This window comes from Nicotiana sylvestris, chromosome 2 (genome assembly GCF_000393655.2).
Source record: "Nicotiana sylvestris chromosome 2, ASM39365v2, whole genome shotgun sequence".
Lineage (NCBI taxonomy): Eukaryota > Viridiplantae > Streptophyta > Magnoliopsida > Solanales > Solanaceae > Nicotiana > Nicotiana sylvestris.
In genome coordinates this window covers 20,949,643-20,963,795 of record NC_091058.1, presented here as the reverse complement: position 1 = coordinate 20,963,795, position 14,153 = coordinate 20,949,643, and the positions used below count along the sequence as shown (strand labels likewise).

At 38.3% G+C, this 14,153-nt stretch overlaps 1 protein-coding gene across 1 annotated transcript; it reads left to right on the top strand.

Annotated features, from left to right (window-relative positions):
- Window positions 1-2,960: 2,960 nt before the first annotated feature.
- Window positions 2,961-14,025, top strand: LOC104214328 (phospholipase A I). Its single transcript, XM_009763983.2, has 18 exons — window positions 2,961-3,941; window positions 4,434-4,581; window positions 4,750-4,828; window positions 4,941-5,094; window positions 5,199-5,408; window positions 5,487-5,732; window positions 5,838-6,000; window positions 6,078-6,338; window positions 6,477-6,598; window positions 9,572-9,733; window positions 9,875-10,067; window positions 10,171-10,307; window positions 10,961-11,099; window positions 11,353-11,556; window positions 11,646-12,120; window positions 12,199-12,415; window positions 12,518-12,607; window positions 13,144-14,025. The coding sequence occupies exons 1-18, from the start codon at window positions 3,321-3,323 to the stop codon at window positions 13,588-13,590; spliced, it is 4,068 nt and encodes a 1,355-aa protein (XP_009762285.1). The 5' UTR covers window positions 2,961-3,320; the 3' UTR covers window positions 13,591-14,025.
- Window positions 14,026-14,153: the final 128 nt, after the last annotated feature.

Sequence of the window (14,153 nt, the reverse complement as noted above, 5' to 3'; positions counted from 1 at the left end):
TACTATCGACCTTTTCACTTTGGAGTATGCCTAAGACCACCTTTCGTAGCCAATTTCGAACAAGTAAGGCTGCACCCTCGAATCAATTTTGCACATCTCTGTCATATGATAGTCAAACTTCTCTACCGTATAAGCTCTAGCCAAAGCGAAGAAGATATCCTTCAATTGTTTGTGATGTTTTTTGAATGTGCGCTTGACCTTCTGTCACTAGTGAAACATGCAAATATAATGTGGTACTTCTGGGTACACATCTTTTGTGGCATTGAAGATGTTTTCATTTCTATCTGAAACTATACACATCCCTTCCCTAACACCAAAAGTACCCTTTATCTGGACGAAGAACCACTCCCAAGATTTGTTATTCTCAGAATCTACAATTGCATATGCAAGTGGAAGGATTTTTCCCGTTTATACAAAATAGATATTAGGATTCAGACAATTATACACAGTTATACACGATTATACAACCTTATACATACTGCAAATTTTATAAAAATAACAACTCTGAAATCCTATACACGTTTATACATGAAACTACAATATTATACAAACTGCAGAAACAAGGTAGATGCAGTCAACTCACCAGCTCCATCCTGTGTGTAAGCAGTCAATATAATACCCTTATATGTTGTTTTAAGGAAACTTCCGTCAATAACCATTATCGGTCTACAATGCTCCCAACCCTTGATAGATACATATAGCGAAACATATGCATAAAGAAAGCATCCATCTTCTGATTTGTGCAACTTTGCAACCATTCCTGGATTTGTATGCTCCAACATATACAAATACCTCGACAACTCCTTGTATGAATCGCTCAGATTCCCTCTTATCATTGTCATTGCTATCTCTTTAGCTTTCCATACTTTCATGTAGCTCACTTCAACCCCGTATTGCTTTTGTATGTCCTCTATTATATCATTTGTAGTGTAAATTTTTTGGATTAACATACTTGTTATTGGCTATATTAGCAATTACACCCGAAGTAGCTTGACGTTATGTCAAGTATTTTTTACCATAGTCGCATGTGTGATTATTATTGTAACTTCTTACCTTGAATATGTTTGCCTTGTAAACGACAGAAGATTTGAAACTTCAAACACAATTGTCATCCACGCACATAAGGTGATACCTAGGATTAAAGATCATTCAACTTCTAAATACACTTGTATACAAAAACATAACTAGATATATACTAATTTTAATACCTACATACAAATATATACTACTTTATACATATTTATACATATATATATATATATATATAACAGAATATACAACTATTGTCATACCTTATTGCGCTTGATCTCTTCACCTTGAATTGGAACCTCTCGCGTACAACCAAGTTCTTTATCACACTGACAACTGTCTCTTTATCTTTATAAACTTGATCCTCCTCAACAAATTCGTTCAACATATTATCTATTATACCCGTGTTTTCACTAAATTTTGTGTTTTCAATAAATTCCCTATCATGCATAATCTCAGTGCTATCACTTGTGGATACATCTATACAGTTGGAACTTGTAAACAACCAAACAACTGGAATTGTAGCAACCAAACGATTATCATAAATCTCTTTCACAGTCACATACAACGGGTATTCAGTAAAAGTCAAGTTTTTCTTCTTTAATTCGATATACACCTTAACACCTGTATCGTTATAAATCAGGATCGGTGGTAAACCATCCTTTGGGAGAAAGTTAATCTCTAATGTGTTTAACTCACAATGGATTCTAATCTGTTCCGAAATAGTTGCAACTAAATTGTTGTAGCTGAATGTCGACTCGATTATTACACAATCGCTGACGAAATTGATAAACTTGTTTTCTTCCCATTCACCACTATGAAGAACGTAAACTAGAAAAAGCTCCATCGAACAAAAAGTTGAAATCAAAATTACAGCAAAAATGAAAACCGCGCTGATTGTAGCAAAAAAATTTCACTTTTCGTGTTTGATTTGCTGTTAATTCGAGATGAAGAAGAATTTCTAGGGTTTTTGGAGTTGCATTGACTGCAAGATCGCGTTTTTTGTAGATTTGGGGACGAAGAATGGAAAGAATGAGAGAAAATCCCGCTGAAAGATACAAAATCCCGCTTCCAAATCCTAAAAAACGGAAATAACGCCCCTTTTTTCGGATATGAGCCTGTTATTTTTGGGCTACTCAATTCTAAATTCAGATGTGAGCTATAAAGTTGAAAAGTAGGCAGCTCAGTTGTTTTAATATGTAATTTTCCCAACAAAAAAAATGCAAATTACTCAATCACACAATCACTGTCTACTTTATTTTTTTCGTCAAATGCTGTTACTTTTTTGCGCTTCATGTGTAATTAACTTTTTCTTTTCTTTTCCTGCAACCCTTTTCTTTAATTCCTTTCAGTTTGACCCTCTTAAATATTTTCTTGATGAATTAAGTTTTAAATCTTTTAGGAAGATACATTCATTCGTTATTCTACTTAGATTTTACAGAAATTTCAAATGGTATTTTTAAAATAATATTATTCTACATTTTTAATTCCTTTCTTGAAGATTATTTCAAGTGATACTTAATTAGAAATGAAAGAGATTTTCGAATATTCTAGATCTAACATTTTATGGAAGCAAAATAAAGTAAAATGTACAGTAATTAAATGAGCCCTTAAAATTCACTAATCACTTGGCCAAGTAATGGAACAAGTATCGAACACAGACTGTTTTTAGCTCTTGTTAGTTTTGTAAGCATTACTACAAAATCCCATTGACGACTCTTAAAATTATGCTTGAAAAATGAACCATCTTCTTACTACGTTAAAAAATTCAGTTAGTTTATGATGAATTGTAACCATATTTACCAATTAGTTTATGATGAATTCTAACCATATTTAGTTAGACAAATAGAAAGGAGCAATTCCAAATTGAGACGACGTCGTAAGTCTTCTAAATACTCTAATTCTTGACTTTTTCGCAGTCTTCCCCTGTTTCCACAAATTTACGTAACTCTGCCATTCCAAAACGGCCCCGCGAAGAAACCAAAAACAGAAACAACACACCGAAGACGAGACTGAAAAATGGAGTAAAAGTGCCTCTGCAACAATTCACCCGAACAACAAATCAACATTCATCAAAGGTTATAAACCATTTTCTCTTTCACCAAATCCCATTCTTTTTCCCAAAAAAAAAAAAAAAAAACTTTTAAACCCTCCTGATATCAAATTCCAGCATAGGGACAATTTGGATTTTCAGTTTCTCACATTCTTTGATCAGATCGCCATTGTAATGTAAACAACAAACATAATTACGTAAAGGGTCTCTTAATAACCAAAACTCTTTGAATAATTCGATGTCTTGGGGATTGGGTTGGAAGCGGTCATCAGATGTATTTCACCTCACATTAAGCTATGGTGAAGACGAGGCATTAGATGAGTCCACACCCACGTCATCAAGATCGTCATCATCGGCATCGACATTCTTGGGATCATCCCCGTCGGCGGGGGCCGCGGAGGGTCAAGAAGAGAATACTATTAATAACCTAGAAGAGGAGTTATTAGGGTTTAGGGTGGAATTAGATTGGAATGTGGGGGATGATGAGGATCAAGTGGCTTTAAAACTGCAGTCACAGGTTATGGTGGCATTGCCTTTACCGCAAGACACTGTGGAAATTGAATTCAAGGAGAAAAATGAAAATGAAAATGGAAATGGTGATGTGGAGGAGGATATAACAGGTGAGGTGGCTGTGGAAATGAGGGTGGTGAAAAGGAGAGAGCCATTGAAAGGTGTGATGATGTGGCGGGTGGGTAGTTCGAGCCAGCAGAGTGATGGGATGGGGGTGTTGTCGAGGTTGATGAGGTCGAATTTCGCCAATGGGGTCGGGTTAGGAGGGAGTGGGGAAGGCGTGCCCGTGGGTTGTGCTGATCATTGGAAGAGTGTTACTGTTGTTAGTCTATGTGGTCTTGGACTAATGGTGAGTGGTTCTTCGTTTTAACATTAGTTCCGTCTTTTTTAGTGTTTATGAATTTGCGTTTATGTTCTGATGAGTGTTTTTGAGGTATTTATTTGTATTATGTTCTTGCCAAGCCATAATAAATGGTCCTAAAAAGACAAACTATTGAATATCGGGAAGAGAAGGGTCCAAGTGGAGCAGAAGTAATTGCTAGGATCATGTAGCCAATTCCAACTAGTTTGGAGTTAGTTGAATTGTTGTTGTGGATATGAACTATGTTGTGTTATTCAATAGATAGGGAACTTTTAACTTCAAAAAAGCATTACTTATAAGTACTGGAATCCTTTTCTTTTATTTTTCTGATTCTGAGGGAATGGTAGGATAGCAGAAACTGATACTACTGATAGTGTTCATGATTGAAGCCAATGCAACTATTGTTTTTAATTTCTAGAATGGTTCTACTGATAAGCAGTTTGCCATCAATTGGGTCACCCATCTTTTTATATGTTCCAGGTGCTGCCAGTAGAGATAACCCAGCTGCCTCTTCTCGAAAGGTTATATCTTGATAACAATAAGCTATCAAATTTGCCACCTGAGCTTGGTGAACTGAAATGTTTGAAAGTTCTTGCCGTGGACTACAACATGTTAGTGTCTGTCCCTGGTAAGCTTGAAAGTTTCACATAAAAACTAACAGAGTATGATGTAGATGGTTGTGAACAGTATATATGTTTGAATTACATCTTACTCTGTTCATAAGGAGTTAGAATACAAGAAGATGATTCATTCCTTACTTATTTCATTCTTTGACGTGGTTGGATATGATGAACAGTTGAACTAAGAGAGTGTATTGGGCTAGTTGAATTATCGCTAGAACATAACAAGCTGGTCCGACCTCTTCTCGATTTCAGGTCTCTCTATTAAGACTTATGATTGGCGAATTCTCCGTTTCTACTTGATTTCTTAGTCAAATATTGTGTCATTCTTTGAGTGAGGTCTAATATTTGAATAACTTAATTACAGGGCCATGACAAAGTTACGTGTTTTGAGGCTTTTTGGTAATCCTCTTGAATTTCTTCCTGATATTTTGCCACTCCAGAAGGTTCGCCACTTATCTCTTGCAAACATAAGGGTGGTGGCAGATGATCAGTTGCGATCGGTGAATGTGCAGATGGAGGTAATCATCACACTCTTTTTGAACTTTGAGTTGTTTCTCTTATCTGGTTGCCTTATGAAGTTGAAGAACTCTCCCTTTTTTGTTTCTTTTTGGCTGAACTGCAGACGGAGAATAATTCTTACTTTATTGCATCTCGGCATAAATTGAGTGCCTTCTTCTCTCTTATATTCCGTTTCTCTTCTTGTCATCATCCCCTGCTAGCTTCCGCCCTGGCAAAAATAATGCAAGATGAGGGGAATCGTGTAGTTGTTGGGAAAGATGAGAATGCTGTAAGGCAACTCATAAGTATGATCAGTAGCGACAATCAGCATGTGGTATGGTACCTTATACTCTGTAGGACGCTTTATCTAATAACCTAAGCAGTTAATGCATAAAATTTTGTTTTTGCTCAGGTAGAACAAGCTTGCTCCGCACTTTCTTCTCTTGCCACAGATGTGTCTGTGGCAATGCAGTTAATGAAATCAGATATTATGCAACCCATAGAAAGAGTACTAAAATCTGCTGGTCCTGAGGAAGTCATCTCTGTGTTGCAAGTTTTGGGCAAATTGGCGTTTGCATCAGATATTGTATCTCAAAAGCTGCTGACAAAGGACATATTGAGATCATTGAAACTTTTGTGTGCTCACAGAAATCCAGAGGCAAGCCTTTGCTTTTCTGTTTTCCTGTGTGGCGATTTAGTTATAAAAAATTGTTTTCCTATTTCTGTTGAGTGGTCTTTGAAATTGATTATTTTGTCCCCTTAGGTGCAAAGACTAGCTTTACTTGCAGTTGGTAACTTAGCATTCTGCTTGGAAAATCGCCGCATTCTAGTTACTTCAGAAAGTTTACGGGAACTGCTATTGCGGTTGACAGTTGCATCAGAGCCACAAGTCAGTAAGGCTGCGGCTCGCGCTTTGGCAATTCTAGGTTGGTTTCTGTATATTTGTTATGGTTCAGCTATTCTTCAACCTGGCCTTCTGAATTCAAACTCTATCTGATTGTAGGGGAGAATGAGATTCTACGGCGTGCTATAAGAGGGAGACAGGTCCCAAAGCAAGGGTTGCGCATACTTTCAATGGATGGTGGTGGCATGAAAGGGCTGGCAACTGTGAGAATCCTTAAGGAGATTGAGAAAGGTACTGGGAAGCAGATACATGAACTATTTGACCTCATTTGTGGCACGTCAACTGGTGGTATGCTTGCTGTTGCTCTTGGGATCAAACTGATGTCTTTGGAAAAATGTGAAGAAATATACAAAAAACTTGGTGAGTTTCTGCTCTAAAAGAAGCTCAACTTCGCTGTGTCATTTTCAGTGTTCTCAAACTTGCTGTAGATTGCTTGACATAGTAGCAGCACTGATGCATGTTCTATCGTATTCCCTGCCTCTCAAAATTCTTTTACAGGCAAACTTGTGTTTGCCGAACCTGTTCCCAAGGACAATGAAGCAGCAACATGGAGAGAAAAGTTGGATCAACTCTACAAGAGCTCATCTCAGAGTTTCAGGGTTGTTGTACATGGATCTAAAGTATGTCATGCCATAAGTTATTTTTTTTAGTTAATTTACAACTACTCTTGCCATGCAACTTATGTCTTGCGTATTTTGGTAATAGGGTTTTCAAAAATATTAGAGAACTTTTACATAAAGTAGTTATTTATTAACTTTAAGAATTCATATAGTTTAAGAAAGTCAAAAAGTTTTTCTATGCGGTAATATTTCCTGCATCTTGTACCCTTGTGAATCTTTTAGAACTGATCTAGTCGTTTCGTCCACTGGCATAAATATGATAAGTAAGTTGAGCTAACTTTTTATCCATTTCCAATCATGCTATACTGGTGAAAAGAAAAAGAGGGAGTTAAGGAGTTTTGCTTCTACTGATTTTACGAACTATTCAAAATGAACATGCCTAACACACAAAATTGCACCTCAACTTGCAATGACGGCCTTGCCAAATAAACACTTCTAGTTGGTTGAAACACATGTTTTTGTTCTTTGATAATCGTGGTTAGGGTCAGCTTGCGCTCACCTCGGCTAACTCCACGGGGTACCTGCTACCTTCCACCTGCACAGGTACCAGGTAACTCTGTCCACCAAGGCTTTGGTAGATGGGAAGAAATCACCTAGTGGTTTTGTTTATGCTAGGATTTGAACCCGGGACCTCTCGGTGCTTCACCCACTTCATTGACCTCTAGACCACAACCTTGGATGCTGATTGAAACACATGTTTTAAGCACCTTTACTTGGTTTATCAAAATGCGTGTTCGTCAAATGCACGCCCAACTTTATGACACGTAACTGGCACATCAAGTGTGCGAACTTGGCTAAGACTATCCCACTTAACAACACATACCCTTCTGTTAACCAGAAGAGTGGAAGAATTCATTTGGATTCCACTCTAAAAAATCCAAACGGAACCAATCTGCTCAATTACCTAATGGCTTTAGTTCGAGAGCGCTGGCAGCCCAATCTCCAGCTTCAATTGCCGGAATAATACGGTCTCTTGTCTCCCTCCCTCTTTCATCTCCACCACTAACTTTGTTTTTGAGAATGATCTCCACCACCAACTCCAATACCAAAACCACCACTTCTTCCACCACTAACATCGTCATTTCAGAACTTGAAAAGCTGAAGGTCCTTGGACATGGAAATGGTGGGCCTGTGTACAAAAACTGCCACAAGCGCAGTTCAGCAATCTGTGCGCTCATAGTTGTCCATGGTGAAAGTGACCGCAGCTCACAGGAAAGCCTTCGAAAATCACACACAACCTTCAATAACGAAAGGGATAAGGGTCAAGCGCTAGTGAAATTGCCGCTCCGTGGGAGGACAGAGAAGGGGATGGGTTAAGGGGAAAAGGGATCGAGTTTCCAATCTTGTGCCAATTATGAGCTTTGCTTCTCTGATCTAGTTGCCAATCTTAGTATGGTTGGAGCTTTGGGGGAGTGGCCAGGGTGGGGGAAAGGTTCGTCCTTCTTAGAGAATCTTGAAAAGCTGAGAAAAATATCACTGTTCGTGGAAGCAAAATAAAAAATTGGAGATCAACAATATGGAAGAGATAAGAGATGGGAGAAGACATGAGTAAGTAGGAGCATTTTCATATGTTCACGCTTCTTATATGCGTAATTCACATGCTCTCTAGCCACATAAGCTAAATCAATGTCACATAAGTATGGTCAAGGGTTAGAAGCGTTTCTTATGTGAAGTTTAAACAAGTAGAGGTGTTAAATTGGAATAAGTCTAAGTTAGAGGGTTCGCTATGTAAAGCAGTTGAAGTTGAGGTTCCATTTTGTGTATTAATCCAAAAATATATATTATTTTACAAAGATGAAACCTCAAATTCCATACCCTTGGAATAAGGAAAAGCCCTCCTTATGCACTATATTTGAGCAACTGAGCATTGCCAGCATTGGCATTAATTGGTTATAACCGAAAAAGCGACTGAACCAAATTTTCTTGGTTTGGGCTTTTGGTTGGTTTTTGATTTGGTGCTTGAAAAATTAGTTGATTGGTTCAGTTTTCTGTGTTCGAAATTTAATGTTTCGGGTACCTGAAAAACCAAAATGAGCAGCTATAGTAATATAGGGTTTTCTTGGATACTGATGCAGCTATGCTGTAACTTGTAATTTTTTGGGTACCTTCTTGGTACTCCTTTAATGAAACCTTTACCTTATCAAAAAAAAAAGTAATATAGGGTTTTCTTGGATATATAGTTAAATTTGCTATAATAAGGCTGCCCCAAGCCATATCTGTTTATCTCTTGGGAAAATATTCAGAGGCCCAAGGTTCATTTCTCATCAACTTTGTTCTGATGCACGGACATATCTCTAATCTAACATTCTTACATTCTGATACTTCCTCAAAATTTAAGGTGCTAAAGACAGCTCGAGTATTCAATAGTAAAAGCTACGCTGAAACTGCACCGGTATAGTCGTGGAATAGTGTCTGAACATCAGTGGAATAGTAGCTAGAACATTGGCCAAAGTAGTCTGTATCGTGATGGAACAGTGTCGGAACTATTACCTAAAAGAGGCACGGTGTTGCTGAAACGGTCACTGAAAGAATTGTTCTAGTAAGATCAGGGAAAATAGATGGTGTTGCTCGAATGGTCCCGGAAAATGTGTGGTGCCACTGGAGAAGTCCTTCAGAAAAGAGTTGGAATAGTGAAATTGGGGAAGAGAATGGACAAAATTGTCGAGCAGCAAAAATAAATTAACTCAGATGAAACTCATTGGCGTTGATACCATGTGAGAAATAAGAGGAGATTGGAGAATGCATGAGACAAGTGTCTTACGCCTAGGAGGTTTTGTAGATGGTTAATAAATAATAATAAACATATACTTTCATCTGATGTGGGAAAATATATCTAGTTTAACAGTTCAACTGATGCAACTTTGTAGTTTTTACACATCTACCTTAGATTTTTTTTTCTCGTGCTTGAAATGCTGCTGAATAAGAGGGACCTTGCAACTTTGAAATCGTAATTGACCCTCTATCTTCTTCCAGCACAGTGCAGATCAGTTTGAGAGATTGTTAAAGGAGATGTGTGCTGACGAGGATGGGGATCTTCTGATAGAGTCGGCAGTTAAAAGGATTCCTAAAGTTTTTGTGGTATCAACTCTGGTCAGTGCGACACCAGCTCAACCCTTTATTTTCCGCAACTATCAGGTTATTACTGAATCCTCATACGACTCAATACTTAGACCTGATCTCTACTATTCAGTTTGCCTGAGTAGTGTTTACTAGTTCTGCTTCTATTATTTCCTTTCTGTTAGTTTGTTATTGAACCGTTTTGTTGGGAAAGTGCAGTACCCTCCCGGGACACCAGAAATTCCCCTTGCGGTCACTGAGAATTTGGCTACTGCTGGCCAAGGAGCAGTAAGTGATCCAATTCAAGTTGAACATAAGCGAAATGCTTTCATGGGAAGCTGTAAGCATAGGATATGGCAAGCCATAAGAGCATCATCTGCTGCACCTTATTATCTTGATGATTACTCTGATGGTATATTCTTGCATGTGCTTAAAAATTTAACTCATGGCAAATCTTTTTCTCTGGATGCATGTCATTGTCATCTTTCCTGACTGTGCTGTTTGTTTAATTTCAGATGTATACCGCTGGCAAGATGGTGCAATTGTTGCCAACAATCCTACCATTTTTGCCATACGAGAAGCACAACTATTATGGCCAGATGCACGGATTGACTGCTTAGTCTCAATTGGTTGCGGATCTGTTCCCATGAAGGTATACTGTTGCTTAGCGAATGCTTGCCTATTATGATCCAAAGCACCAATTGTTTTGCTTTTTACTGGCTTAAAAAGGTTCTGACATGCTATTGAAACTTGTGTATTCATTGACTGCATATGCTTGCTTGTGCTTTCCATATATTTAGATTGGGGAATCTGGAAATGCACCTTTGAGGGAGTTCTTAGCTAAAATCATGATTATGTGATACTCATTAAATTTTAGCGTAATTGGGCAATTTGAGACAGTTCTTAACTAAAATCTTGATTGTGTGATACTCACAAAATTTTATTGTAATTGGTAACTTTAGTCAGCTGCAGATTCTTTTATTCTTCTTCTTAATATGTCATGATGTCAGCAAGTACTTTTACTAACTGATAATTTCTCTCTTATGGTGTTCCCTGTATCATAGCACATTTCTATAATATTCATATCTTCTGCTGCTAATTTTGGAGTTGAATTCACAGTTGGTTACTTTTAAGAGAAACAGTAAAATCATTGAAAAATGTGCATAAAATCTTATTGCCAAGGTTTGAAGTTTACTCTCCATTGCTACTGGAAGTTTTGATAAAATCAAGAAAAAATTTACTTCAAGCCATTTTACTTGGGTGTTCAATTTATAGGGGTTTCTGCTATTTTCCCTGCTATGTTAGGTCCGCAAAGGTGGCTGGCGTTACCTTGACACTGGCCAAGTGTTGATAGAGAGTGCATGCTCAGTTGACCGGGTGGAGGAAGCTTTAAGTACATTGCTTCAACTGCTTCCTGATGTGCACTATTTTCGGTTCAATCCAGGTGAAGTTACTTTACATGTTGCCTGAGGTGAATATTAAAAGCAAAAAGATTGCTTTCTTTTCTTTTCTGAAACCTTCTTTTCCTAATTCTGTTGTACCTGAATTTTGGCATTTCATTAACATCTCAAGTTTTTGGAATCACCCAGAACAAAAGAAAATGGTTATTAGTATGATCTAGTCTTGTGCCATGGTGATATTAATTTTTGGTTTTCTTTTCACATTCTTAACATGTCTTCTATATATCTGGGATGCAGTTGACGACCGATGTGGTATGGAGCTAGATGAGACGGACCCTGCTGTCTGGTTAAAGTTAGAGGCCGCAACAGATGAGTACATTCAAAACACCTCTGTTGCTTTCAAGAATATTTGTCAAAGATTGTTAGAGAGGCCACATGATGAGAAATTTTCAGATAATTTCAAGTCCCATCAGTTTCTCAAATCGAAGAATTCTAAAACTGGTATGTGCTGAATCATATTTGATTGCTTGCCATGATATTCTTTTGTCTAAGATGGATTGACCTTTGAAGGATTCTTTTTTTTTTTCCAGATGAGAGCAGTCCTTCTTTAGGTTGGAGGCGGAGCGTGCTACTTGTCGAGGCCTCAAATAGTGCAGATGCTGGAAGAGTCTTTCATCATGCTCGCTCACTTGAGTCATTTTGTGCTCATAATGGAATAAAACTCAGTCTTTTCAGTGGCATATCAGGCACTCAGAAAGCAGCTCCAGGATCAACTTTTCCGACACCTTTTGCTTCACCATTGTTCACTGGGAGCTTCCCTTCAAGCCCTCTCTTATACAGTCCTGATATTGGGGCTCATAGGGTTGGTAGAATTGATTTAGTTCCACCACTAAGCTTGGATGGATTACAATCTGCGAAAACAACTGCCTCGCCGCCTGAGTCTCCTCGAAAGCGTCGACAGCTTTCGTTGCCTGTGCATTCTTTGTATGAGAAACTAAAGAATTCACCTCAGGTTGGAGTTGTGCACTTGGCTCTGCAAAATGATACATCTGGATCTGTACTGAGGTTAGATATTCCATATTTTATGGTTACTTGCTGGAAATGTTGTTTGTCGTCCTAATGTCATCTACTTCTACGAGATAGTTGGCAGAATGATGTATTCGTGGTTGCCGAACCTGGAGAACTAGCCGATAAGTTTCTGCAGAGTGTCAAGTTTAGCTTGCTGTCAATGATGCGGGGCCGCCGGAGAAAGTATGCATCAGCTATCACGGATATCTCAACCGTTGCAGATCTTGTTAAATGTAGGCCATGCTTCCAAATAGGTGGTGTAGTCCACCGTTATATTGGGCGTCAGACGCAGGTATGCCTCAATGTTATGCCGGTCATCCTTTATTTGATAAATACTTTTGCTTTTGGAAACTAAGAATTTATGAATTTCCTATTTTGTCTGTGTCTTCTGAAGGTCATGGAAGATGACCAAGAAATTGGTGCCTATATGTTTCGTAGGACCGTTCCTTCAATGCATTTAACCTCAGAAGATATTCGGTGGATGGTATTCTCTCTGATCATTTATGTGATTCAGTGTTGCATATTTCTTTCATTGCAAGATTATGTATGTGAGAAGAAATTTATCTCTTCGCAATGATGTTATATGGTTGCATCATTTGATTGAAGTAGTCACGACTAACCAGCAATCAGCTGGGTTCTATATATGACAACTAAACTTACTTGCTTGGGTTCAAGTATCCGCGGAAAGGATAAGCCCTTCAGCACTCAGAGCTCGCAGGGGACTTTTGCTTCGGCCCTGACATGGAAGCAGTGAGGTCGTCTGCAGATAAAGCTCTGTAGTGCTGGTGCTCCCTAGTGGAGACATGCATCATACTTCATCTGCATCATTCCAAGATCTGCACTTGAGTTTTTATTTTTTAATGACTGGTCTGTTTCTGTCTCGGGTTCGAAGACAAAGAGGCCTGTTCATTATACTTTTTTGTGACCTATTACTCTATGCATACACATTCATCCAAGAAAATAAAAGATGAATAAGAAAGGAGGCAACACTAACTCTTTAATATTTGTTAAACCTTCCAGATTGGAGCATGGAGGGAGAGAATTATAATCTTCACTGGTTTCTATGGCCCTAGCCAACCTCTAATCAAGGCTTTTCTAGATTCAGGAGCTAAAGCTGTTATATGTCCTTCCACTGAGCCTGATGAAGCGCAGTTGTCTACACTTCACGGGTCAGGTGATTTTAATTCTTTTGATAATGGGAAGTTTGAAATTGGCGAAGAAGAAGGAGAGGATGATGATACTGAACCTTCTAGTCCAGCAAGTGATTGGGAAGATAGTGAACCAGAGAAAAGTGAAGGACGCTCTCAGTTCTTTTGGGATGATGATGAGGGGGAGTTGTCCCAGTTCATATGTCAGTTCTATGAGTCTCTTTTTCAGGGTGGTTCAAAGATAAATGATGCATTACAACATGCTCGTGCCTCACATCGGAGCCTAAGATATTCATGCCATCTTCACAGTGTACCATAATTCATTGGTCCTCTCTGGCCTGGATAGTCCCAAGGGAGGCGCGAGTCAGCTAATGCTTATGCTGACTGCATGTTGTTGCTTGAGTAACGGGCATTTGCATGGTCTCCTCATTATTCCATACTTTGTAGAGAAGAATTATACTTGTACAAGCAAATGAAAGGAAAAGGATAGAAAGAAGCAAGCGTGGCGAGAGAAAAAATCAGTAGAAATGAGTAATAATAATTTAAAGAAGCGAGAGAAAGATCCAATTTTGAGGCTCTGAACTAATTGTTATGTTCTTAGTCATTGATGGATATTTTTGTTTTTCTTATATGGCCCAGTTTTGTAGATTCTTCCGTATAAAGTTACTTTCAGATTTACAAAGGTTTTGTATCCCAATTAGTAACATGTACAGTGCAATTAATTTAATGGATAAAACAGCGATTTTTATTACCACCCTAGTGGAGGTAGCTATTTATTTTCTTTTTCTTGTGAAAAGCAGATTCATTTCTTTGTTGTTTCTGCTTGGACGTTGACAAGTTGAAATATTCCACCAAAATCTAGTGTTCTCAAGTGCTGCGGCC